General features: G+C 40.5%; 1 protein-coding gene and 1 long non-coding RNA gene across 2 annotated transcripts; one reads left to right on the plus strand and one right to left on the minus strand.

Moving 5' to 3' along the window:
• The first annotated feature begins 1,644 nt into the window (after positions 1-1,644).
• On the plus strand, positions 1,645-14,728 carry LOC144693205 (uncharacterized). Its single transcript, XR_013579489.1, has 3 exons — positions 1,645-3,147; positions 4,716-4,906; positions 12,915-14,728. It is a non-coding gene; the product is annotated as an uncharacterized LOC144693205 (long non-coding RNA).
• Positions 7,016-10,104, minus strand: foxa1 (forkhead box A1). The gene is made up of 2 exons (XM_078563340.1): positions 9,897-10,104; positions 7,016-9,209 (listed from the first exon to the last, which is right to left on the minus strand). The coding sequence occupies exons 1-2, from the start codon at positions 9,969-9,971 to the stop codon at positions 7,935-7,937; spliced, it is 1,350 nt and encodes a 449-aa protein (XP_078419466.1). The 5' UTR covers positions 9,972-10,104; the 3' UTR covers positions 7,016-7,934.
• Positions 14,729-27,719: the final 12,991 nt, after the last annotated feature.

The following is a 27,719-nucleotide window of genomic DNA, read 5'->3' on the forward strand; positions in this document are numbered from 1 at the left end:
TGTGGAATCCAGTGCAGTGTGCCTACTTGATGTGTTCGTTTCCCGTGTTATCCAACGTGCCAAATAGAAAACCCCCTGTGTGCTCCGAACTGTGGTACCACATGGGTAGTGTCAATTGAGGGATATGGACAATCCTTGTAAAATCTCTATTGAGGGTGGAAGTTACGTTCACCATTAGAATGGATACCTTTGGATCATGGTTACAATTTATCCTAGATTATATTAGAAGATCCAGGAAGAATGTGATCCATATCCAAATGATCAATTTAATGCTGCTTTATAGCAACTTGTCAGCTAGATGCCAGCGACACATACAACTGCATGACATCTCAATCGCTGCTTCTTCCAAAGTCGGCAATTGTGTTTTATTTTCCAGGTTTTGCGCTAGCAGGCTAAAGACAGTTAAGTCGATCCTTCATATATTTTTGCAATGCTCTTGTAAAACTGTGTATAAACTTCTGATAAAAGAGCAGCTGCACTCCAGGCAGATTTCTTTAGAGATCTTCTCTCCACTTCTCCCACCTCTTTTTTCCCCTTCTGGTCTGAAGGGTATTGCTTTGCTCTTTTCGTTGGCCAAGCACAATTGTGTTATTGGAGATAATGAATTCAATCCCTATCAAAAGGTATTAACACGTCTTTGGCTGTAGTGGGTTTAAAACGAGAAGAAAGAGAACACAAAACTCGCCGAGCCGCCACACTGATAGCTGCTTTGAAATGAAAGGGTTCGGGCATTGTTGTCGAAATTTTTGCCCATACGGCACAAGAAAGAGTCGGGCCTTTTGATGGACATATGAGAACTACCTCATAAGGGGAGCAACAAGTAGCACCAAAGTCTTCATCCTCCTTTGCGTTGGTGCTCTGCCTGCTGATAACATATGTTAGCTTTTAATACAGACCCTTAGATCTAATTACTTCTGCTCGCTGACTACACTGGTGTGGAGCTAAATGCTAATTCTCAGGGAAAAAATCGTGTCCCGGGTGCAATCGCAACTGAAAATGGAAAGGGAAGTTAGAGCAATGTTAAAAGGGACCAATAGTAAGTCGGCCTGGCTCTTTTCTATCTGTTGTCGCACCTAATGAGGCACTGGGGAAGACCGAAGGTCTTCAGAGTCAAGGCAGATGATGCATTTTTTATTTAGATTGAGGGAAATGAAAACTGACCATAACAAGCAAACGTGAGCAAGAAGCGAAGCTCCTTACCACAGATCACATGGCCTCTGACTTTGATGTACCTCTGTGAGGGAATGTTACAAATAATTCCTTGGCATGTTCGATATTAAAATGTTATTGGCAAAACAAGAAATTTTCCTTGTTTCTCAATAAATTCAGTATGACAATACAGTATTTATTTGTTTGAAGATTACATGTTATTTTCAAAACAATTTAAATAATTGTATCTTGCTTCCCTGCTGAAATAGACTGGTAGCATTTAACCTAACAAACCCAAATATAAATAAATTGGGAAAGCAATATAGCTGGTTTCGATATAATAGCGACCCTTAACACAACGTTATGACAAACATTCATTTGTTCCGAACCCTGAACGATTGAGATCAACATGTACCCAAACAATCCAATCCGATAGTTTTAAAATACTTGAAGCCTTACCAAGAAAAGAAACAACCAGTATTCGATTTTGGTTATAAGATAGTTTTGTATTTTGTCAGTTTATGTCCGCCAATATTTTGTTGACTTGAACGGCAAAACAGGAATATTCACAAACTAGTCTTCCTATGTCAATCACACAGATTACACTTCTGCATCGAAACCAGTGACCGTATTTTTATTAAAATCAGTAAAATAATTCCAATAATGATTTCAACTGATCAACTGGCGAATCAAATTGCAATTAACAAAAGGAGAGCTGGAAAATTAAATATTTGTTTAAATATTTGTTTGGGACACCGCCATTTAGAATGACCAGTAATGATAAACTGGGCAGTCTTAAATCACAAATTTTTCGATGCCGTATCGGGTGCGGCGTTTGCTTACAAGATGCACTGAACCAATGTAACCCACTGTATACCGTTTTAAAAAGTCCAATAACCAAACGTCATGTATTATAAATGTAAATGGTACTAATCTTCAGATCGTATTGAGATTAGCAGTTTGTTTGTCTATATATTTTCAATTTTGATCGCATTTATTTCCAGACTCAGGAGCGCGAAACACACACCAAACACGAGATTATTCCCGCGCTATTGCACAAAGAGGTCGAAAATGAAATTTTAACTATCTACACAAATTCTAGTGGGAAATTGTTCACGATTGTATTTACCGTCTATAGAAATTGAGGCTTTCGGTTATACCTTTCAGGGTTTAGTTTGCAAGGAGATATGAGCAAATGATACTAGTTGAAGTAAATTGGGGGACTTGTCCAGAAATGAGAGCAATTACATGAAAGATCCGCCTTTTTCGCTTAATTAATATTGGTTGCGGTTTCCAGTTTGGTATATTTTCATCTTACAGAGAGACACACATTCTTTACCCAGGTAGTGGTTGTTAAATCCAGTTCCTGTCAGAGGTCATGAGACGTTGTTTGTCCTGTTCAAAGTTCGCATTGAAAAACTCTTGGCCCCAGTCTGGTGGATTAGAAGTCACAAAGGGGGAAAAGAACAACACTGAACCCAAGAAGCTTGTGGGATGGAACAAAACGCTAAATGTCAGGAGAATACAAAGTGAACTCGCTCACAGCTGCCTTGGTTGCTTCTATGCCGTCCTTAAAACTGGAAGATTTATCTAGGAAAAAAATATAGGGCTGAGTGTCCATTGACCGACATTGTTCAACCTTCTATCTCTAAAGTTACCTTCGATTGATTTCTTTGCGGGTTGCAAATGCAGACTCGGCCTTGTTGTGCTGTTCTTAAAAATAATTGATGTTTCGTGTTTCATGCCATACGAAATGTTTTGATCACACCGTAACTTTGAAATCTGAAAATCGTTTTCATCCAGTGTTACATTATCATTTACAAAAGTGATCTGTAAGTGCTGTGAAAATCGAGGAACGACGAAGAACGAAAGTGGATACACACACGCCCTTTCCTTTAAAATACACTCTAAAGGAATTAGGGTTGCGATTTACATTAATTCTCAATGTTTAGTTCTGACGACCTAGATAAAGTTAATCAGTCCTGATTTTATATTCAGGTATGCTAATTAGAAATTAAGATAACCGACCAAATACTTTGCATGTTTTAAGTACTGACTGCATCCATTTTGAGTTAGAGTTTTATTTCAAGCATTGTAATTCTAGCCTAATTGTATTAACCATTGATTTAATGGTGACGTTGCCGATGGCGACGAGATGCCCTAATTTATCCGAGTTAAACTTTCTGCTCTGTCCTTTCTTATCATTGAGAGCGGCGCTCGTATTCCTTTATGCAACAACCATGTTGAGCGATTATACATCGATTTTTGTATTAAAGTTGCAAAATAATCAGAAAATCTATCGATTGAGAGTAAGTAATTTGCACAAAGTCACGGTGGCAGAATGTTCAAATACATGATCCACGCCATTGGCGCCTCTTTCCGCGTACGCCAACTTAATACTATTTTTCATGTACGGTTATCATTTTATCACACACAAGCAACATATTTTTGTGGAGTCCAACGCGGTTAAACCAAAAACACCTTCCCTCCTATTTTAAAAGAAGCACCCAGGACAACGTGATAAAGGCTGGAATTATATTTGACTACCCTGGGTGCAAAATTACATAAGTCACTTGACAACTAATATCGAACAGAAAACACGTTCCAAACCATTTCTCGCTTTACAATATCCTGTTCTTCGGTGGACGTTTCATCGTATTCCCAACTGTGTGCATTAGCGCAGGAAGAATACTTCTTAGGGTAAATTAGAAGCCGTTGCCTTTCTATTAACGTCATACCATATTAAATGCAGAGAACAGAATAAGCTTCACATGTAACGCGTCAGTGTATTCAGAAAGGCATAATGCAGACTTCTGAATCTGGCTAGTCTCATAAAGAAAATTATTAACTCGAAAAGATCTCGGCCCCACACTGATGGATTAGAAATCACAATGAGAAAATAATCAGATTGCAATAAAGGAAGGAGCTTGTGAAACAGAGCAAAGTTCTAAATGCAGAGCTGTCAGCGGTTGTCTTAACATTCGATGTAACCATATTAAAAATGAACAAATGCGCTTAAGTACACTAAAATCACATGCAGCATTTTGTGTCTAACCGTAACTGCTTTGACTTCAGTATTTTCGCACTTTTGTTTGCTTTTCGAGTTAAAGTATATATCGCTTTTCCTCAGTCCTTTTTGCCGACCTTTGCAGAATTGAAAATTGTTTGAAGGTGCATTAGGAAATACGCAATTGCTCAGCATGTGCAGGGGGAAACTGAGGATAGCAACTGGATACCAAAGCGAAACACAATTATCTTTCTCCCATTAGGACAATGTATGTGTAAATAAAATAAGTTCGTTAAATGTTTTGATGAAATAAACAAATAACACTCCACTACACATCATTTCAGTGTCACGTTTGAGAATCAAACAGTACTCTGATTCTCTCCCTCTTTCTGAGCATGTTTATATAATTGCCAGTTTTACTGTAAAAAGTTAAATGCACCTTTGCCCGTGGTGTAATAAAAGCTGTAAATGTTCTTGCTGGTAAAAGTGGGGGAGGGGATTGAGATCTGAAGGGTTCTCCATACTTTGTCTGAACGCTAGTATCTTCTATTGACTTTAGCACCAAAGAAAACAAGCACCTCCTGTATTGTTCGATTTTACATTCAACCGTCAGGGTTTGACTCTTCTTACAAATTTGCCATCGAGAACAATCGAAGAACGGTCAATGGAATTTCTTAAGAACTTAATTTGCCGATATGTTCTGATGGTATCAGAAGCTAATACGAATAAGAATAATTCTGTTCGCCAACGGTAAGCACCTGCTCTATTTGCAGCGATTACTTCTGCTACAACGTTCTTCCTCAAAACTAAACTTATTATAAAAGAAGAAAACGTAAATTAAATCAACATTGTAGATACAGCAAACCCAGACTTCCAACAGGCATTATCACTAATTACCCAAACTAGAACACCACCCACACACGGGCGGAAATAATAAAGTTAGAATGATGAAATGAATGCAATACAGTAGGTATTGCTTTCTAATATCCTACTGATGTGCTAACCCTAAAAAGTTTCTCTTGAAAAGTTAAAAACGCAAATCACCTCGTTTGGCAAATGTTATTTGCAAAAGCAAATTGAATGAAACGCGATTTTATAGAATTTGAAAGTGTATGAAATAGCAGACAGCATATAGGTTGAACCCCTCTCGTCATTTAATGATTGTATATAAATCATGTACACATCTGACCGCGCTCTACAATGGAATCCAGGCAGGCGATGTAATTTAAATGTGCCGGTACACTTTCCATGGAACCCCGTATTCAATCTGATTAACGGTGTTCAAGATCCTTATTAAGAAAAATATACAATACAATCGCCCGCTATCCAATGGTAACTCCTTGCAACAGCGTACTTACAAAAATAATAATTCGCTTTTCTGTAAATATATTGAACTGCGGTGATGCGAACGAATTACAATTTGACCTTTTCTCCGCAGCTTATTTATACACACCTGGATTTAATATATTTCCAGGCAATCATAAAATGAATTTTCAATTTAGTTATCTAGGTATTGGGATTCTCCTGCACTTGTTTGGAAATATGCTGTCATACAGAAAATAAAATGTGAATTAGCAATGTTCACATTGTTGGTGCAGACAACGAGTACAATCACGGATATTCAGGGAATTCGCTACCTCCTCTTCTCAATTTCGCACTACATTTTTTCACTCATCAGGGGGCAATTACATGATAATTAAAAGAATTTCACGGTTACTCGGACAATGTGTGTGTCCTGCCAGTGAACAGTGATCAAAGCCAAAGCTATTCATTTCCAAAATCCACTTGTACGAGTCGAAATTACAAAGTGTTTTGTAACCAGATACAAAGAAATGTAATTCTGTCACACATTGTAACATTTGTAATAGACAATGCTCTGTACTTGTTCTCAGCGTGACAAAGGAAACAGGCTGCCAAACCTTTTTTCATCTGTTCTGCGCAGACTTTATAAATTATCGGGGATAATGCATGCGGTTGGGTAGAGTAAAACACATAAGGATCAGCGAGTACTGTTACTGAAAGGAGGACCAACGAAGTAACGTTCATGTATGAAAATGAAATAAACCCACAGGTAATTTTAATAACTGACAATATTAAACGTAATTTTTGTAACAGCGAATTTTCCATTGCGAAATGTAATCAGTCTGGACACTCGCTTTTCATATACAGGGGTAGCGTTTGGAGCACCAGTTTCCTATTTTAAAATACAAATCCTGAACTCGCAGCTGGTTTCTAATTGGTCTTCCAAAGTCTTCCAAAATACTTGGTTTTGATTGTGCACCTTGTGATTTTTATGAGACCAACTCACAGCTGCGTTGTTTAATTGAAAACGACAATGTGCTGAAATTGTGATCCTTTGGCTATCTTGTTTTTTAAAAGAAATGAGACCTGGCTTCTTAGAACGTGCTGATATTAATTATAAATACCCAAAACATAGTGACTAAATCGTTCCATAAGGGGAACATGTTGAGAAAATCCGAGCACAGGCTCACTGGATTGTTTTCGGTTTTGGGAATGTCACGCTGGGGTATTTGAAAATGTTCACAGTGAATCTGGTGACTTTTATGTTGGAAGCTATATTTATACAACCGAAGCAGCAAGATAACCAGCGAAGAACAATTGAAATTCACCCTGACCTTTCTTTGATATTTTTAAAAAGATCAGCAGACTGTAATAGTTATAATCATTGATTTGACAGTGGTATTATTTATCTTGTAAACATTCTAAACTCCAAAGTTCCCTTTTAATTAATGGGAATCACTCACTTTTACTGCAATACTGGGTGAAGTATTTTTGATTTAAAAAAACAGCTTATTGGTGAGTGATCTGACGAATAACAAAGCACAAGGTGGGTGCGAATTAATCTTTTTTATTTTTCTCATCAAATCAAAATAATTTTATTCATTTTCATAGAATTACAAATACAAAATTAACAATTCCTTAAATTCCCTTTGTAATTTGTATCATTATTTTTAAACAACTTAAAACTAGAAAGGACCTAGAGTAGATCATGCAATAAATTAGGCACATTGAGAAAAGCCGCAAGAACCCGCCTGGCTATATGCTAACACCAACATTTCTAAACAGCTAAAAACGGGGGAAAGTGCATTAACACTGAATGGAATTAAGAGTTAAAAGGCATCGTGGAACGAAAAATAGGGTGAATTCCCGCGATTCCTGATGCAGGTAACGTTTGGTTCATTTTTTACAATCAACCCGTTTTTAAAAATGTCTTTGTAAATGAGTTGACATGAACACGCGAAACAGGTCGAGAAACGGCCTTCGTTTTTTCACTATAAAAAACACTGCACAGCGTCCAGCGGAGCTTTTAACGAGCAGTTCCGTAGAATTAACACACAATTATATTCTCCAAGCAGCTCATTTCATTTAACCCCCGCGCTCCTCACACAACGCTCCCCTCCCCGCTCATCTTTTCTGTAGTTAAGACAAGTCTTGGGGCTTTATATTGGAGTCTCTGGGAATGTTGAGTGGGCACGCAGAAGTACAGTATAACACAACCGATTCTAGAATTATACACCACGTTTCTAAAAAAAAATTTAAATACATTCTGCAGATGTTTGCGATATATTCTCCGCGAAATGTACAGTCGTGATTCATCGCCAAACCTTGCAGCTACTTTACACTTCCACAGTTTTTATACATATAAACGTTATAAAGTAACAGTCTTTGCACGCAAGGTGCACGAAGAGCAATCCCAAAAAGGGAATATTGTTAATTATTATATGACGGTTTGAGCTTCTTGATTTTGCGTGCAAGACTAAGAAGTGTTGAGAACAGGTCTGGAATACACACCTTGGTAATAGGAAGTGTCGCTTGTCAGGACCGAGGGATCCAAGCTGCTCTTGCCCATTGAGCTGAGGGTTAGCCCGCTGGTCATGCTGCTCCCATAGCTGGAGTAGTGCATGGCCTGTTCGTAAGCCTTCAAGTCCATCTTGTGATGCTGCTGCTCAGACGACATGAGGTTGTTGATAGAGAAGGGGTGATTGAAGGCGTAATGAGGGTCTCCCTTTAGGTGGTGAACCTGCTGTGAGTCGGCGGCCGACACGTGGCCCATGTGCGGCTGAGACTGAGAGTGAGGGTGGGGGTGAGGGTGAGGGTGGGAGTGAGGGTGAGGGTGGGGGCTCATGGTGCCCCCGATGGCCGGGCCCGAGCCCACCAGCGGAGCTGGAGACTTGATGTCGGCCTGAGGCCCTGTGTCCGGGCTGGAGGAGCTGCTGGAGTCGCTGAGAGCCGCCGTGCCCTCGGCCGTGCCCCGGCCCCCGCTGCTGGGGTTACCGGCGGGGCTGGAGGAAGCGGCCGCCTCTTTCCTCCCTCCGTCCGAGGCCGTTTTCAGCGCCGACTTCTTCTCGCACTTGAAGCGTTTCTGGCGCCGCAGGTAGCAGCCGTTCTCAAACATGTTGCCTGAGTCCGGGTGCAGTGTCCAGTAGGAGCCTTTGCCCGGCTTGTCGGGGGAGCGGGCCACCTTGATGAAGCAGTCATTGAAGGAGAGAGAGTGCCTGATGGAGTTCTGCCAGCGCTGCTGGTTCTGCCGGTAATACGGGAAGAGGTCCATGATCCACTGGTAAATCTCACTGAGAGTCAGCATCTTGCTGGGAGCCTGCTGGATGGCCATGGTGATGAGGGAGATGTAGGAGTAAGGCGGCTTGGCGTGTGGGTAGGTGCGCCGGAAGGTTTTGCTGTCCCTGGGCCGGCTCAGGTTACTCTGGCTGTAAGCCATGGGGCTGATGGCCGGGCTCATGCTGGAGTAAGGGCTCAGGGCGTTCATGGGTGCCTGCGGGCTGCTCATATTGGGGCTGATGGCCGAGCTCATGGCCGTCACCCCGGCGCCCATGCCGTTCATGGCACCGGCTCCGCTGCCTGGCATCCCGGCCATGCCCGGGCTCAGCCCCGTGCCGATCCCTGGGTTCCCGTAGGACATGTTAAAGGAGCCCGAGGTCATGTTGCCGCCGGAGCCCATGGTGTTCATGCTCATGTAGCTGTTCATGCTGCCCAGTCCTGGGTTCATGCTGTTTACTGGCACCGCTGAATAGGCCTTCACAATAAAAGAAAGTGTTAGTTTGACGGGTCAGGATGCCAAGTTTTTTTTTAAATTCAGAACACATTGCTCACCGGCTATTTTGACTGGAAACTTATCTTTTTACTACACGCTGGTAGTGAGAGGAAAATAAACCTTCGGACTCATTAAAGTAAAATGAGGTGAGAAAGCCACGCCTCTTAAAATAAAATATAAGATTGGAAGAGTTTCCTCCCAGGAGTAACAGTAATAGTACAATAGTGCTACTGGTTATTATTGATGGCTTGTTAAGATTCCCTCTCTGATCTCTGGCCGGTCCTGTAAACACTGGAGCGGGAGACAGAGCGGGATCAACTCCCTCCTCCCTCTGATGCCACCTCGTGGTCAATAACTTTGCGGCTCATTTACCTCCTGTATCGAATACACAAATGCACAACACCAAACAGTTTTATTAACTACAGTATTAGCATTATGCTTTGCTATCCCTTCATTTTTGAGACATCTCAAGCGGCCGTGTAACACCTGCTAGACATATTTCGACTGAACATTGTCCAATTTTGTTAAAAAAAAAGTTCCTCGGCAAACTGCCCATAAAACATGGCTTGAAATGAAGCCGCTAAATAATCCAGCGCTCTTCATGTGATCTATTACTTGATGGCGCAAGGGCTCAACTCAAAATAAGGTGCAACTGTTACTTTGACTTACCTCCTGCGGTTCCCCGTAATAACTGCTCCACTCGGAAGCTTCGTGTCCTTCCATCTTCACCGTACCTAACATCATGGAGGCAGAGTACAATGAACGAACATCAAAGCTTGCCCCCAAAATAAAATCCCACCGCGGATGTACTCTGGCTGAAGCACCGTGCGAAAGATAGAATGGAGACTGCGAGAGTAAGGAAGTGGTGAGACGCGAACACTTTGAGTGGCGCTGGGGACATGCGTAGTGATTTAACTGCCCACAGATCCTGCCTCCTTTCCCGATTTGCCCAGATCTTTCTTTATTTGAATAATCAGCTCTCACCTAAGCGTTAGGATACTGTGTTCCCATTGCACACCTGCCTCAACTACAGACACCACTCAGACCCAACTGGCTGCCACTCAGCGGGGCCAGACTTGAGTCATTGAAAATAGTCCCTATTGGATTTGTAAATAGACTAATTGGTTTAACTCGGAAACAATAGGAAAGACAAACTATAGCAATGGGATGAGAAACGATAAATTAATCCGGCATCAAAAACGAAACCAGGGACGCATTTTTTCCCCAACGATTACACGGGCCGAGAGAACCCGAGATGTTGTGCCACAGTTAATAACTCGAGTTTGCTTTTATCTCTGGTGCATCCTCCCAACAACAATGTACCTTAGCTACAACCGGACTTTTCTTTCGCAATTTGAAGTTAACCTTACCCATCTGTACAGCAAATTTTCAGAAAGGCGATAAATGCAAATACTCAAAGAGGTAAATTGCGCACTTATGTGATTTGTTTGGCCTGTTAACAGCTTTAAACATGCCTGTTAAAACTACCAAGCCTCACAGAACACATTTCAACAAAACGTCAACACTGGGGATAATTTAATAAACATTTCGTTTAGAATCCTGCCCATCAGACTGCATTGTGTAAAATGCCTTACTCCGGTAAATCAGTAAACTGTAAAGGAGATAGTTGGTCTAGCAGCTTGTCTATCGATAGCACCGTTAGCAAACCTTTGGACCAGCAAATATCTTATCTCAACCAATAACGGTAGCATTCCAAAAACAAATTATTTCTGGGACATTCGGCTCTGACCCCATGCAATTCATGAAATTACACGGTTATGTGAGCTGCAATCTGAAATCCACATGTTTGGTGACAGACTATAAAGAGCGATGGACCTTTTCTGTCTGTTGTTCATTTAGAAATCTAAACAAATGTCTGTTTAATAAGGTATTAGGCTGAGCGACATTCCTACCCTGAAAGAGACGAATTGGACTGAAAGTGGCAGATGTAATTAGCCTGAGGTAGAATTTACTCTGCCGTGTGACGTCTTTGAGGAATGGTGTAAATAAACGCATTCTTCGTCCTTCTTTCGTCGCGATAGGTCGTAAAAATGCAGAATGGAAGAATAGTTTGTATTCAAGATCACGTACCTCGGGTTACCCTCTTTAGGAGTTTGCAGCCAGCAACAGCCTTCGCTCCAAGTCATCAATAAATGCAACTTCAGTTTGTGCATTGGTTTTATGTAGCGCCTAGCAACGCGACAGCTTTTGGATCAGAGATGTTAACCCGAGCAAAATGAATAGGCCTGGACTCCCCCCTCTCTGTCTAATACCAGAAGTTTACTGCTCCGCCCGTGAGCTGGGTCCCAAACACCGCATGAAAGAGAAACTGTGGGCTTGCAGCTGACAACGCGTGCTTGAAAATCTCACACACCGGGGAGACAAAAGTGTAAATAGTCAAATGAAAACTAAATGATCTGTGTTTTACTCTTTATATGCTGCCTTCTTTTTGTGATGTGATTTACGCAGTGTTTTGAAATTATTTTAAGTCTAATTGGACGCCCTTTATTTTCATATGAAAGGTTAGGGAGATTGAAATCCGATTGGAGCAAGCGCCCACCGTGAACCTGTTTACTTGTTCCCTTTCAAAGTCTTGACGGAAACTGTTGTTCATCCACCCAGGCCATGGCGTTTTCCTTCTTTAGCTAACTGAAATGTGATATTTGAAATGTAATATTTGAAGTTTTGTCAGAATCACGAACTCTTTGAAAGATGCGAAGAGATTGAATTGACTCAATTTGCTCTGTAAAGAAAAGCAGAAAAAACACCATGACCTCTTTTTACCAAGAACATCTCGTTATCTTCATTAAAAAATACTATGCGGTTCTGAATGGGGTAATATTGCGAAGGGAACTATCTCCAGTTCATTTGTTATTGTCATGATTACAAGTTGGATCTGCCAAAGAAACACAGTTAAACAGCCACCGAGTAATGTTGGTCAATGTATCGATTCATACTTTGAGCTGTGCATCCTTTGCCAATTGTGCCAGGAGCAAATCCGTTCTCGTAAATCCCAGGAGCGCGCACTTGAAACTATCAAATAGTCTTCACATCTCCTCAGCAAACTAAGTCCGTGTACATTTTGTAAAATAAGAATAATAAATGCACCAAGTCTTGTCAGTTTACTACATCCGTATACACAGTTTTACGCCTGCACACTTTCTGTGTGTAATGGTAACAATGTTTAAAAGGATAGTGTATAACAAAAGAGCTGCTAACATGATCGTCCTCTATAGTTTCATTGTTTAAGCAAATTGATGATCGAGGACTGATCCAGTTGCAGATCCCTAAGATACAATTTCACGCAATTGGCCTGTCCGGGCTGCTGGGATTCCGCAACTGTTCCTCGCTTTAATTCTTCCTGAGGTGCAGTTGTAAGTGTCCCACATCTCACCCCAAAAAGTGGGTTCGAGTTGTGCATCATGTGTTCAGTGATAAACCCATTAAGAGTAATTATATATTCAGTTCTGTCTGAAGATCATTTTAAAGAGAACGTTAACTCGTGTTCATACATGAAATTAGGTACTAAACAATTTCCGAAGAGCTCCGATTTTAGTGCCTTGGAGAATTCTGCTGAAGTTTGCAGAATCAAAAATATTTACGTCATCTTGATAACTTAAATGTGTAAACATATTTTAATCTTTGAAATATAATTTAGTGACAGTTAATTTTATTTTATGATTGTAGGTATGAGGACTGTACATGTCCTAAATACAAATACAAAATACAGATCACCCCTTTCCAAGGTAGAGGAAGAAAATCACCTTTGAAAACTGCTCTTACCTGCCTCACACCGCCGCACCACATCGTGCAAAGGGAGCAAATTAATTGGCTGTAACTAAACTGGTTCATACATTCGCACGTGCTACGGATTACCTGCAAAAATAGTTTCCAGTAATTAAGGAGCAGCGTTGGCAATAAATACGGAGAAAAGAGTCAGCGTATATCGGAGAACAAACCATCCATCTGGAGAGAGCGACTCCGGGGACGCTGACGGTTTCAGAAAGGTCTCATTAGCATCTAAAGAGCAATATGCGCAGGGTGGATTTTGTTAACAATGTTGCAAAATTAATTGGATCATTCTAATTCAAGTAAGTTCTCTATATGTGAAAGGGGTGACGTAAAAGTCTATAAATTCATCCGCTGAGACTACTAGTAGCTATTCTTAAACAATCAGTGCATGATGCATTGTGTTGCTTTCGACCTTTGCAATGTACAATTACACATACAGTGTTCGGCCTCCGACACAATGTGGCACGAAAAATTGAGGCTTATTATTGTATAGTAACAATTCAAAATTGTTCTCCGTCTTTACCAGCATATAAGTTATCTGATTTTATTCAAATCAATAATGGCAGTATAGTAAGAATTTGGGCGGATGCAGCTGAAAATTCCGTGTGGCGTTAAATGAATCATTCAGGAACATCTGCCAACGTTTTGGGAAGGTTAGAATGAAACTGAACTGATTTCAGACTAATTAAAGATACATTAAATTACCATTGTATTCCCTTGATCGTCGTCAGGGTAAAAGTTCACGACCGTTTCTTGACCAGGTGAAACATGATAAGGCTGGGATTTCCTTTCCACTCTTCCAGGGTCGTGTTACCTGTGTAGACAAAGTGCAAAATGACAAGTTCTCTGCTGAGGTCAGGACCACAATCCCCCCGAGCACCGCCTTTCCTGTTAGCTCCAGAAATAATTCAATGTTTCTTATTCAACTCCTCCAAAGGCAAAACGAAATTTATTTCCTGAAGATCTTTCATCACACCCGGAGCATTTCGATATTTGACAATGCAATAGATTAGCGAATAATGGACACAGAATGTTGTAATTTTCCATTGGGTAGTTAACTTTGTTTTCTCGACCAACAAATCGAAAGAACAGACGATAAAACAGAAAGTTACTGTTGAGTTTTAACAGGCCTTCAAGTTGCTTATTCATATAATTTCCAGGCAATATGCTGACCCGGTGTTATTTTTGGGTGAGATTTTCGCCTCGCTAGTACTAAAATCGCATTATAATGCTATGAGCAGAAGTTCAATTTCGAAAGCATTGGTCTAAAGTAAGGATAGCTCAGAAAGGTTGTCTTGCACTGATTCGGTTCACACTAGCAACAAAAGCATCTCCCTGTTACCCCAGTGAGTCAACGGTGCTAATGCTGTCTTGCCACAACTAAATATGATGGCATACTCACTGGTCACAGCGAACGCAGAGAACTGGATCAGTTGGAATCCAATTAAAACCACTGAGCACAGTCATAAGAGGCTAATTTTGAAAGTGGCAAACAAAAGCAAATGAAAATAAATTAATATGAGATACCGGATTTTGAATAATTTTCACATTTGCTGATTCTGCACAACATTTTGACGAGTACTAAGATAAAAGCAAAAAACTGCGGATGCGGGAAATCCAAAACAAAAATAAATATACCTGGAAAAACTCAGCAGGTCTGACAGCATCTGCGGAGAGGAACACAGTTAACGTTTCGAGTTCTGTTGAAGAGTCATACGGACTCGAAACGTTAACTGTATTTACGTTAAAGGTATTTTTATTTTTATTTTGACGAGTATCTTTGTCCCCTGAGCAAAAAAAATCTTCAAGGTAACAATTTTGAAGTAACCACAAATAACAGGGTAAGTAAAAGCCATGTTAGCAACATGACCCGAGATCATACTTTTACATCAAGATTTCATGAACTAAAACTCTGAAATATTTTGTAATTTGTGGATTAAAGTGCCACCAAATGCAACATGTGTCAAATGATTGGATTGACTTAAAAGGATGCCTCTATTGCAGGGGGTTTTGATGGGGGATAATCTTAAACTCACAGCAAGATAATGCTAGGTAAGTCAAAGTTAGGTTAGAATTCAAAGAATATTACCGGGAAAGCAAAGCCTGCAACACCAGCCCATTACATGAGATGACCTTGATGAATTGAATTGTCTATTTTTATCTCATGTACTATTGTGTCTCTTTAGGCAGCCCTAACCTGTCTGTTTTTAAATAAGAAAGCTCACAGAGCAGCTTCAATATTCATTGATCTTAATTAATGAAAAAATATGCACAAAACTAACCAGCTGGTAACAATTCATTCAGATCACATATATTGGATTGATCTGCTCATCTGTACTAAATGTGTGTAAAAAAAAAAAATTTTTATCATTGCAAGTTTCTTGCAGTTAAGTCACTGTAACCCAAACCAGAGATAGGTAGGCCTGCAAAATCCCAGAGAGGTGGGATGAAGACCTTCATGAATATGGCATGATATAGTGTCTTTTTCTTGCCATTCTTTTCCACCTCTTTTCACTTTTCCTAAATATGTTAGCTCCTTACTGAGTTACGATTCTGCAAACAGTGAGCACCCCCTGATATCTTGCCCAAGTGACCATTATGCATGTAGGCAAGATATTCAACTGTCAGGCAGTATTCACATTTATAGGGTTTCAGCAGGGATCACTGGATAGAAACCAGAAGCTGATTTGCCTCCATTTAATTAAATGCTACTGAATTTGTCCCAGCTGAGGTGAGCAAACTCAATGCAGTATGGAGATCAAATCTGGACTCTTCCTATTGTGCATGGGTCACGTGCATGTGGCCAGACACATGTGGGTGCATACTTTGTTTTATTGTTTGACCTAAAGAGATGGAGATATGTGGTGATTTGTTTGTCCACAATTTTCATTTGACCACTTATTTTATGATTTTAAAAATCCTATAAATAAACAATCATGCAAGTGTATGCAAATGACAGACTTCTTACTGTTTTCAGAATAAATATAAGGAATGTCTGTCAAGGAAATATCTCCTTGATCTGGATGATCAGTAGAATATATTTTGACCACTTGCTGGATAGCATAAAGGCACATGCAGCTATTAAACCTATTGTGCTATGTTTGTTGTTCAAATTAATTATAGAGTCATCTTATCGTGTTTTCTGTGGATGAAATTCTGCATATATAGTTGGTTATGCTTTTACGCAAAATATACTTCAGTTATGTGTTGCAACGCAAATTACTGTCAGTAAATGCAAGTATTTTGTATTAATGCAGTGCAGAGATGGCATATTTTGTTTTACACAAGGATATGACAACTAATAATTCACATTAAAATAGTGATTATTTAAAAAATAATATAAGAATGGATGAGCAAAGCATGCAGTTCTATTTGCACTTAATGATAGTTTATCTCTTCTCAATTAATTATGCCTTTTCGATGACTCAATTTTTCATTTTTCAGCAAGGTAAATATTTATTACAGCATGGTGAGATTCTTGGAATAGCTTTTCTTCTATTTTTATGCTATGTCATCAATAACTTGGGTCAGATGCAGAGTGAAACACCCTCTCATCTACTGTTGAGTATGCCTTGATCACAGTGTCAATAAATAATCCCTTATATTTTTAACTATGGTGACATTTTGTGGTCATCAAATTGAATAGAATATATATCTTTTGGGCACCTGGTGGCAGCATTAAGCATGCCCAGGACAGGTCTATCATAGATATGAAGTAAAAGTTCTTGCTAGCTTCAAGAATATGCCTCAACCCTACATTAGAAGAACACCACCATTGTACCAATGCAGCATTTAGATATCCTATGGCCTCTCTGAGTGAGATTGCTAAGCGATATCAATTAGGGACAGCTTTGTACTGTGGATTCATGCTAGTAGGAGTTGGATTTCATGCCTACTAGGAATTGGATTGAAGCTGTGCAGAATAATTTCACATCGAGTACATTCAGTTGGCAGGCAAGAGACTTGATTTGAGCTTATACATGAAAAACCAAGTTCAGTAAATTCTCTTCTATTGCATCAATGTGGGTTTCATTATTTCCCAAATTACCACATTTACAGCCTCTCTGATTGAAATACTCCTTTGTAAAAAAAAGAACACAGCTAACTTGTGGATGGTTTTATGATTGTGGCCTCTTATCCACAGGGAATTGAGTTGAGATTGGTCATAACCATTTTAGAACATTTACAGGCAGCAGAAGTAATAGATTTTCACCCAGATCTGGATTGTAGCCAGGAATCCACATGAGAAATGCTAGTGTGCTAAGTCATTGCACCACCCAATGTAATCCAAATTCTAAAGCTGGAAAGATTTCAACTCAGGATGACTTCATAAAAATACAACAAAGAAATCAGTTTCTTGGGTATTTTAATTTAATGGAGTATTATTGTATTTTAATAAGTTGACTAATTTACTGGTAAAAATGGGAGAACATATTTTACAATGACTTAAAAGACTAAGAAATTGAAAGCATCAGCTCTCCTATTTATGTGCCTATGTTGGGCTTTGTTGTGTCAGAGAGTTACCATTGTAAATTCAAGAATGATATACTCAAGTAGTATTATTTAAGATCTGCCATTTTCAAAATTAAACCATTTATTTCTTCTATTTTTCATGAAATTAGAGAACATTTTAGAATGAGGCAGATCACACAGATTCACCAAAAATAAAAAATCATAGAAGGGGTGAAATCCATAAATCATTCCATGCATGTGAATAGTAATTTTCTATTTTGCAATATGTTCTACACAATATGTTCAACCTCTCTGAGGTTTTATAAACTGTATTTGTATTTACTACACTCACTTTTATAATGCAAGTCATATATTTCATGCGCCTTTCAGGATTTCCTTTGTATACCTAACTGGTGATAAGAAAGAGAATAGAAATCTGCATGAGGTCAAAAGTCATCAAGGTCAGATTCCAATGCACTATCCTGCCAACTAACCAGGATTTTCAGTTTTGTTCAAAAAAGCCAGAAAAATGTTATTATTATTATTTGATGATGAAAGGGTTTACATTTTATTTGTTATATACATCTGTACCTGTATACAAATATACATGGTAACTCAAAAATAAAATGACACCAAATAACATATAATAAGAAAGCATTAATAAATAATAATATAACATAGTAAGATTGAAATATAGATATATGATGACACATAGATGATACCAAAGTTGGAGGTGCGACAACCAGTGAGGATAATACCAATTGACTGCAACATGAAATAGATAGGCTTACAGAAGGGGCAGAAAAGTGTCAGGTGGAATTTAATACAGAGAAGATGATGCATTTTGGCAGAGGAATTGGGGGAGGCAATGAAGATGTATTGGACAGTTCTAAAGAGCATGTAGGAGCAGAGAGACCTGGGAGTTGCTTGTGCACAAATCTTTTGAAGGTGGCAGGGAATATTTAGAGAGTAACTACCAAAGCATATGCATCATAAATAGAGGTATTGAGTATAATAGCAGCAAAGTTATGTTGAAGCTTTATAAATCTCTGATTAGGCCATATCTAGAGTATTGCGTACAGTTCTGATCACCACACTTTAGGAAGGATGTGAGGGTCTTTGAGAAAGTGCAGAGGAGATTTACCAAAATGCTTCTAGGGATGAGGGATTTTACCTACAAGGTTATAGTCTCTGGAGAATTTGGCACTGCTCTCCTTGAAGCAAAAGAGATTGTGATAAGGGTGTACAAGATTAAAACGGGTTTAGATAAGGTACACAAAATAAAATAGTTCCCATTAGCTGATGGTACAAGGATGGGGTGGTGGCGATGGGTGGAAGGGATACAGGCTTCATGTTTTGGGCAAAAGATGCAACAGAGATGTGAATATGATTTTTTTTGCACAGAGTGTTAACACCCTGGAACTCATTGCCTATGGGGGTGGTGGAAGCAGAAATAATCGATCATTTCAAAAGAAAATTGGATTGGCACTTCATGGAGATGTATTTGTAGGGCTATGGGGATAGACGGGAAGGGGACTGAGACTAGATTGGTCTATAGAGAGCCAGCATGGACCTTACAGGTGAATAGTCACCTTCTGTGCCCCAATGACTATGGTTCTATGACTCTCTCGTTCTCTCTATAACATAGCTAAGTTAGATTTGGAATAAAGGGTGGCTAGAGCAATTATAGTGTCACACACAAAATGTGAATCTAACTTTCTCTTTCAGATGTTAATTGATCTGTTCTCAATTTTCTAGTTTTTAAAATCTTTATTACTGATTTCCAGAATCCATAGTTTTTTTTTGCCTGATGCATCCAATCACGTTTTGGAGGCAGTATCAACACATGGACAGATTCCAAACCTATATGTGCAATCCAAACTTGATGTGTATTTTGGATAACTAATAGAAAATACTACTTAGCATTTTTGGGGAAAATGATATTGCGACAGGATAGATTGACAGTTAAATCACGAAGAACAATGACTGAAACATATACATGGATACCTGGCTTGATAAGAACAAATAAATAGGCATATTCCGTCTGAAGAAAGCGAATCCCCAGAATGGTAATTTGTCTTTATTAAATACAGGTGAAGACATTACCTTTTAGATATTTCAAGTGACTTAATTGTCACAATAAAGTTTTGAGCGTTTTTATGGTATCCTATTGTTATTTACATCTCCTTAATTTATCGAAGTATTAGGCCTGTTGACAAGTTCTGCCTGTTGAATGGGATAAAAATTGCACATTTATTATGCAATATTATTTTCTTCTCTTTGAATAGCCCAGACTTCATAGAGCTGTCCACATATATATGCGCAATTTGATTCAGTAATACGACAGTGAAAATAGATATGTCTCTTTCACAAACACTATTTAACTAAGGCGTGCGGTTTTAAAATAGTCCCAGAATAGTTCCCAATAACTATTAAAAGCACTGCACAAAATCTGTTGTTGACATGTCCTTGCTCCTACTTAATAGGAACATTTCAGCAGTGGTCATGTATCAGCCAAGGGCCGAAAGCGACAGGTCCCACTTCAGCCTTTTGCTGGAAGCAGCACGGATTTTAGTGCGCATAGATTCGCCAGTGAGGCTTTGTAGAATAAATTTATAACACAGCACGTTAATAACATTTTTCTCATATAAAACTGCATCATTTGAATACAAGAATCGTTGACACGGAAAAAGCATGTCGTTTCTGTGACCGAATGTATAATGCCTGCACTTTATAGCCACTTTGTCCTACCGTGGCACCACGGCATTTGATCCGGGTTTAATTTGCGATCAAACACACAAGCATTATTCTCCTGCACTCACCAACCTCACTCCACCTTTCAAAACTAAAACACTAGGGGATGATCTGAATCCTGACACACATTTTAGCATGGACTGGAAACAATGCTGGAACAAAGAGCAATGTCACCTTCATATTGCTGCGTTCAGTGCCAACATGATTACTTTTATCGGCGAGGTCATGTAATTATCGCCACGATGGCTATTTCAGCAGTTCTAAAGGAATGCGACTTCATATCGAAACAATAGCCTCTTAAATCATATGACAAAAAGTGTAAAGTAGATCATCCCAATTATAAAAAGTTGCGACATCTGCAAGATGCAGAGGTTTCCTAATTGTAAATTTGCACTGAGGTCCAATAATTTCAAAGCACGGCCTGTGGTTTAGTTTGGATTCAGAGAACTTAGCTGCTTTCCCTGTCCTTCCCCGTCACTTATTGGACCGCAACCCGGCTGATAATACGCGGTGTATGTAATCTCGTTGGGTATGTGATGAATATTGATAGGTCCAATAATATTTAGTGCGCAGACACAGTTACAATGCAGAATAAAATGTAGAATTAAGTAAATGCGCGCGTACACATCACTCACGCATACACCGACATGCATTACATTTACTTTTTGTTTCCAAAATTAGCTGTATTTGCGCCACCATCTCCCTGTAGAATCACACCATATTACCTCCTTCTCTGTTATAACTCTTACTTGCTACAAACATAATTTGGTCATATATGGTCATTAGAGCAATTATATGTGTTTTTATTTTATTTGCTTCGATCACTCTCGTTTCTTAATGATAAACAAGATATTAGAAAAGGAAAGAAAGGCTGGTTGACTGGCTGAAAGATCATGTGATGAAACCTCCAGGGATAGTCGAGCTAGTACGGGTTTCTGCTTTGTCCTGAGGTTGGAGGCTTGAATTTTTGCGGGGAATTCCCCATAGTGTTGCCTGGAATCTCCTGAAAGCTGAAGTTGATTGGCTGCCCTCGCTTTGCTAGAAGTGTGATGGAAACCCTGGTTATGAGCATAACAGGAGATCCCACTGCACTTTCAGTGGAGTGAAAACCATTTTGAGGAAATTTCTAGGCCTTGGTTTTAATGTGTTCAAATTTCAGATTAGAAATTAATAACCCCAAGTTATCCTATCACGTTTCAGGTCAATGCACATGTAAAATCAGTGTAAACTGCACCTTAAGCTTTATGGGTACTTTTTATGTTTCACACACTTTGTAACTTTTTATTCATCGAGTTTTCTTTCACAGTGCAATTGAGACAGAAATGGTGGACTGAAAAGTATCTATGTCTCGCCAATCGTACATTACCACGTTACATTCATATAAAATATCAGCCCAATACAAACTCACTAAAGAAACACTGATTTGACTGCCAGCAATGTACCTCTAAATTGGTATACCAGTGATCTCAGGCCTAAATATTTTTTTCAAAATGTTCTCAGGATGTGGGTGATGAAGGTAAGGCAACATTTATTGCCCAGTAAAATAAAAGCAAAATACTGTAGATGCTGGAAATATGAAATTTAAAACAGAATGTACTGGAAATACTCAGCAGGTCTTACAGCATTTGCAGGTAGAGAAGCAGAGTTAAGTTTTGTGTCGAATATGACTTCTTCAGAAACAGTTCTGTTTTTAGTTATTGCCCAGCCTAGGTGCCCAGAGAAGTTTGTTGTGAGCCAGAAAATCATGCAACACAAAAGGAGGTCATTCAGCCCATATTGTGTCTGCGCTAACTCTTTGAACAAGCTGTCCAATTAGTCCCACTCCCTTATTCTTTCCTTATAGCTCTTCTTCTTGAATTGTTGCAGCTCCTGTGGTTGAGCAATTCACTTTTGAAGGTTATTTCCCCCTTGGTGATGTCTTTTGCTTGGTGTAATGCTGAGCCCTTGAGAGAACTATTTTTCCTGTAGAGTGAATATATCCCAGCAAAAGCTGTCAATGCTTTGTTCATTAACATGATCAAAAATGCATGAAATACATTCATTTGGAAATGTAGGTTATTCTTTTAAGTACATGTTGAGATGATCAAATACTTCATGTGATACAGTTATTCAGGTGTATCAGGTTTAATTCAGCTTGGCATTCCTTTTGAAGATTAAATGAATTGAGAAAGGCCTTTTCAAGCCCAGACTGCATTTGGTCCCTTGGAGGAGCTATGTCACTAAGTTAATCAGATAATGGAACCTAAAGAAACATTGTGAGAAAGAAGCACATCCACTGAGGAATTGGATTTAGGGAAATTATTTATTACATTATAAAAATGTCATTTGAAGTATAAAAATCAGAACTCAGTGTAATATAAGCTAACGAAAGATGAATTCCAATAACATGACATAACTTATGAAACACCCATGCATGCACCCGTGCACATGCGCACACACATAATTTAATTACCCATTAACCCTGCATTTAATAGATTTTAATGAAGAAACATATTGCTTATTTATTCAGAACTTATTTCTTTAAAAAAGTCCAGAGGGAATAAAGAGATTGAATGGTACTAGTACCATAAAATGTAAGCCAAACTTCAAGGGACATGTTACAACCAACAGACTAAAAAAACTTGGACTAGTAAATCCTATTTACAGGATCCTCCTGACAAAGACACAAGGGTGTCCTTTATTCTACTTGCAAATCATGAAGTGACAGATTAGCCACAGAGCCAGGAAGTTGCCTTCTAAATTTTCTACCAAACTACAGCAAGAGGCATCAAGAAACTGGGGGATACTCATAATTGCTTTTTGTTAACATGCTTTCCATCTGCTGCCTGGAACTTTACCTTCTTGCACCACATTACATAGAATGGCTGGGTAGAGTTAGCCAAGTAGTTAGACTCTCAATATTTTTATGATTGTTTTAGCCTGTCCCCCTCCTTCAGATTTGGGTCATTCCTAAGTGGCATTATGGTTGTTGTAACATTCCATTTAAAAGTAATTCCTGTGGAGGCGCGCTTGGAGTGCTACCTCAGCTGTTCAGGGTTCTTCTTCAAAGTAAAGTTAAATGATATTATTTATTTTCAGTATATAAATACTGCAATAACATTATTTTTTAATTGAAAACTTGTTAAATAAACAATCTTTTTCACTTTTTAGTTCAAATCATTTGGCCTAGAAATAGGAAAATGTCCAAAATGGGGTGTGAGCAAGTGCATCTCCCCCTACACATGTCTAAAGAGGTTTAATAACAGACCCAATGTAAATCAGTCTGCCAGCCTCATTTGTATGTTACCTGTGCACTGTTGCATCAGTCTCAGCTCCAGGAGCCAACTGTGGAGGAGAGAAAAATCTACTGGCCTGCATGCTGGCTCAGGCCCAAAGGCGAACCTGAGAGATGGAAATGGTTGACAACTCTGGTTATACGTGAATCTTGCAAGTTTCATCACTTGACCTCTTGCCTCCAACCACCCTTCCCTGTCAGATAGCCTTTCCCCCTCATCTACAATAATCTTATAACTACCAAAATTGTTCAAAGCAGATAAAAAATGTACACCATTGTTTCATACCCCTATGATTTTTCTCCTGGATTGTTTGCATCAATGTTCAGGAGATTAATCTTTAATCTCTGGAGACACTTGGAGGATTGACAAGTCTAGAGGGAGAGGGAGAGGGAGCCGACAGCAACACAAAGTTTTAATATGGAGTCAGGAGACATAATCCTGCTCCTCCTAGTTCCACGCTCAGGTAAATAAAAAATCTTTTGACTTTTGGGTGGTAGCCTCCAGTGATCCTTTTGAAGATCTTTGGTTTGGCTACTCATGCTTTCGCAGGCACACATGTTGATCTCATTTGAGGCCCAATTTCATAAAGGTACATGAAAGAGATATTAGGCCCCTGATTTGGAATGGTAATGAACCTAATTCCTGTTTCATGCATATCAAAATCATTATAGAGGATAAAAGGGAATTTGCATTGATTATTTTTAACAACTCATTCATGTTCATTACAAGTTAGGGAAGCATTGAAGCTAGTTTATAAAATCAGGCATTAAAACAATATCATTTTCTATTAAAATTTTTTGAGATTTGGGAGGGACACAAGTCAGAATCACTCTTATCATAGTAAAATACACATTATAATACATTTCAACAAAATTCACATAATTATGGTCTATGATCCGAAAGAATAAATGATTTGGTAAATATTTTCATGAGTAAAATTCTTTAAAAATTTAGAACTCTTTTATGAGTCCATTATTTTCCATGACAATGAACCCAGGTAGTTTTGTCAATAAGTCTGCATGTGGTGGAATGTAAATGACCAATTCGTGATTAAGCTTTGGTTTAAGAAATCGGCAGGTATGAAACCATAATTTAACTGTGTTTCTATTCTCTACACTCAGAGTTCTGCCCCAGCCAAAGCACTGAAACAGCCCTAACAAAATTGCAAATGACATTCTCTGTGACTGGGACCAAGGTGCATTTCCCTCCTCATCCTTCTTGACCTGTCTGCAGTCTGTGACATAGCCAGCCACACCATTCTCCTCAACCCCTCTCCTCTGCTGTTTAGTCAAGTGGGCCTACCCTTTTCTGGTTTTGCTCATGCCTATCCAGTCTTAACAAGAGAACATCCTGCAATAACATCTCTTCTCCTTCCCACACTGCTACTTCTGGAGTCCTCCAGGGATATTTTCTTAGCCCATTCCTATTTCTCATCTGCATACTGTCCCTCAGCGACATAATCCAAAGATGAGATCAGGTTTCACATGTACACTGACAGCACCCAGCTCTATCTCACCACTATTTCCTTTGATACGTCCAATGCCTCTGTATTGTCAAACTCCTTCACGATTTCCTTCAATTAAACATTGAGAAGACTGAAATCATTGAGCAGAATTTTCCGTGCCCGCTGGCAGCGGGCGTGACAGGTGAAGCGAGCGGATAATATGGCACAATTAGCGGGAAGGCAGGTCGCAATTGTCCACTCAGCCCGCCAATGGCAGGCTACGTTTACCGCCATCAGTCATCGGGAATCTCATTGTAATACATCAGCATATCATTATCGGGCCATCCCGCCAGGCTCTTGCACCCCCGCTGGATCCTCCATCCACGTCGGCGGGAAAGTAAGATGACGCGTTTCACAACAGCACAGAGGCAATGTGCACTTGGCGGCCTGCACTTTGGGGGAACTGAAGGTGAGTGCACAGCATTTGTTCTGCAGAGCTTGCCAAGGCCGTCTGTTGCTTTGCAGGCTTCGGGGGTGCCAGGGGGCCAGGGTTAAGTGCCGCCCTGCCATGGGGATGACTTTTGAGGGTGTGGAGTAGTGGGGGCCAAGTGGCGCCCTTCCTTGAAGGCGACTTTTGAGGGGAGGCAAATTCAGCCTTGCTGTTGAGGTGACTGGTGGCGGGGGGGCGGGGGGTGGGGGGTGGGTGCGTGTGGTGGTTAAGGACAGCCCTGCCGGTGAATATAACACACAAGCATTTGGGATGGAGGGGTAGGGTGGTGATGGAAGTGGCCACGTATTTGGGAAACCTGTAGAAAATGACCATTCCTCTGCAATTGAGACAGTTCAAGCACAGCCACATTGATATGATTGGAGGATGATGGTAACATGCAGTGAGGTGTCCCCATAGTTGCTCACATTGCATTGGTGAATGTTTGATTCCAGTCTGGCTTATGGCAGTGCGAATACACTCTGTGAGAAAGCTCCTGTCATGGAGAGGCGGTGGAGGCCCTAATAGTTGCTCGATTGCAGGAGGATGATGATGACATACATTGAGGACGCTCCATAAATCTTCACACAGCCTATAGAATGTCTGACTCCTGTCTGGCCGAGGGTAGCTTGCTTGCGCTCTGTGATCAGGATCATAGCACGGAGATGCAGCCATGAAACTTTAGAAGCATCTGATGCTTTGTCCGCCTTCAGCACCTGAGCCCTTCAGGAGTTGGAGCACAGCATCAGTGGTCAAAGATGCTGAAGAGATGGGGAGCCAGCCCCTCCTTAAAAGTGCTGAGAGCACAGTGAGAGAATGAGAGAACTCTGTGGCACCTGCCCATTACATTGTGGCAGCAATGACAAGCACCGCCAAGGTGCAGGCATCAGTAATGTCTCCAGGGAGTGAGGCTGGATCATCACTTTGGTCTGAAGGCTGCACAAAGCACAGGGAAGAGGCCCTGGACTAAGACACCTGCCTTTATCTTGTGCAGAAAGGTTTCACATCTGAGTGACAAGAAAATTGATATTCAGAACAAGGCACCACGGGCATGGAGACATTATTGGGAATTTATTGACAATAGTGAACAGTGTGTACAAGTGATTAACACCCATGCCCAGGCTGTGCAACTAACTCTCCTTAACTTTCCTAACACTGCCATTATGTCTTGGTGCTCCCCGGACATCCACAGCAGAGGTAGAGGCAGCCTGCTGACTGAGACCAGCTGTCTGTGATGACTTTGGCAGACATTCCCTGGAGGGCTGAGACTTGGAGGGCCCCGGTCTGCTTTAAGGGTCCTGCTGTATGGCAGTAGCACCCTCTTCAATCTGTGGAGCTGGAGCTGCTAAGGTCACAGGAAGAGGGCAGTCGGATGGGCCGGACACTCTTGGAGTCACCTGGATGGATGATCCAGAGTGTACACCTGCGGATCCTCCTCTCCATGGGTGCTTGGGGCCCCAGGCTGACTCTTTGAGGAGCAAGGTAGCTGGAGTGAGATTGAGCTGTCCAGCACCCCTCTCGCATACACAGTTGGAGGCCAACTATGGCATAAATGATGGAGTTGAGCCCACACAACAGTGCAGGAGCGACATCCTGGACCAAGGTCTCTATGGCGGCTGCCATCCTACCAGTGTTGACCTCAATGCGTTGACATTTTGGTGCTATCACCACAGAGTGAAGGAGGATGGACTTCTTGCAATCTGAGGAGTGCAGCGGACATCCCTTCCTGGTGTTCTTGAGCTTACCTTTGCAGCTTCAGCAATTGTGACATGACCGGGTCCAGAGGCTCATTATCTGACTCGGACTCAGCAAATTTCTGGCTTCCAGCAATCCTCCGAGCGCTAGACACCTGGGAAGAGCCTGCTGCTGCCTGCAGTGGATCAGAGAGCGCGATGTGCTCACCAGATTGTGATCCCAAGGCTACTCTAAAGCTAGGTCCCACCGAGGTGTATGTCCCTGCGCTGGTGGAGGGTGTGGGTGAATGCTGTGACGGCACTTTGGGATGGGTGCCTCCAGATTCCTGTTCAGGGGTTTCTTCAGGGCTTGATTAGAGGCCCTGGGTCATGGACTCTGTTGGCTGTTTGGCAGATGTGCCTGCGAAAGCAAGGGGAGATAATTAGTGCATGGCAGTGGCCTGTGAAAGAGGACACATGACTCACAGCATGGTTGTCTGATGGATGTTGCACTGCTGGATCCTCACTTGGTAGAGCAGTGCCAAACTCATCGTTGGCGCAGGACTGGTCCAGATCCTCGCCAGCCAGCTGGATGGCTCTGTTTTCAAAGTCTTG

This window comes from Cetorhinus maximus, chromosome 18 (genome assembly GCF_964194155.1).
Source record: "Cetorhinus maximus chromosome 18, sCetMax3.hap1.1, whole genome shotgun sequence".
NCBI lineage: Eukaryota > Metazoa > Chordata > Chondrichthyes > Lamniformes > Cetorhinidae > Cetorhinus > Cetorhinus maximus.

Excerpts from the sequence above, each read along its gene's own strand:
- foxa1 (XM_078563340.1), bottom strand. The coding sequence starts at position 9,971 with ATGATGTTAGGTACGGTGAAGATGGAAGGACACGAAGCTTCCGAGTGG. Across the intron at positions 9,210-9,896 it reads ATTACGGGGAACCGCAGGAG|GCCTATTCAGCGGTGCCAGT; the intron begins GTAAGTCAAAGT and ends TTTATTGTGAAG.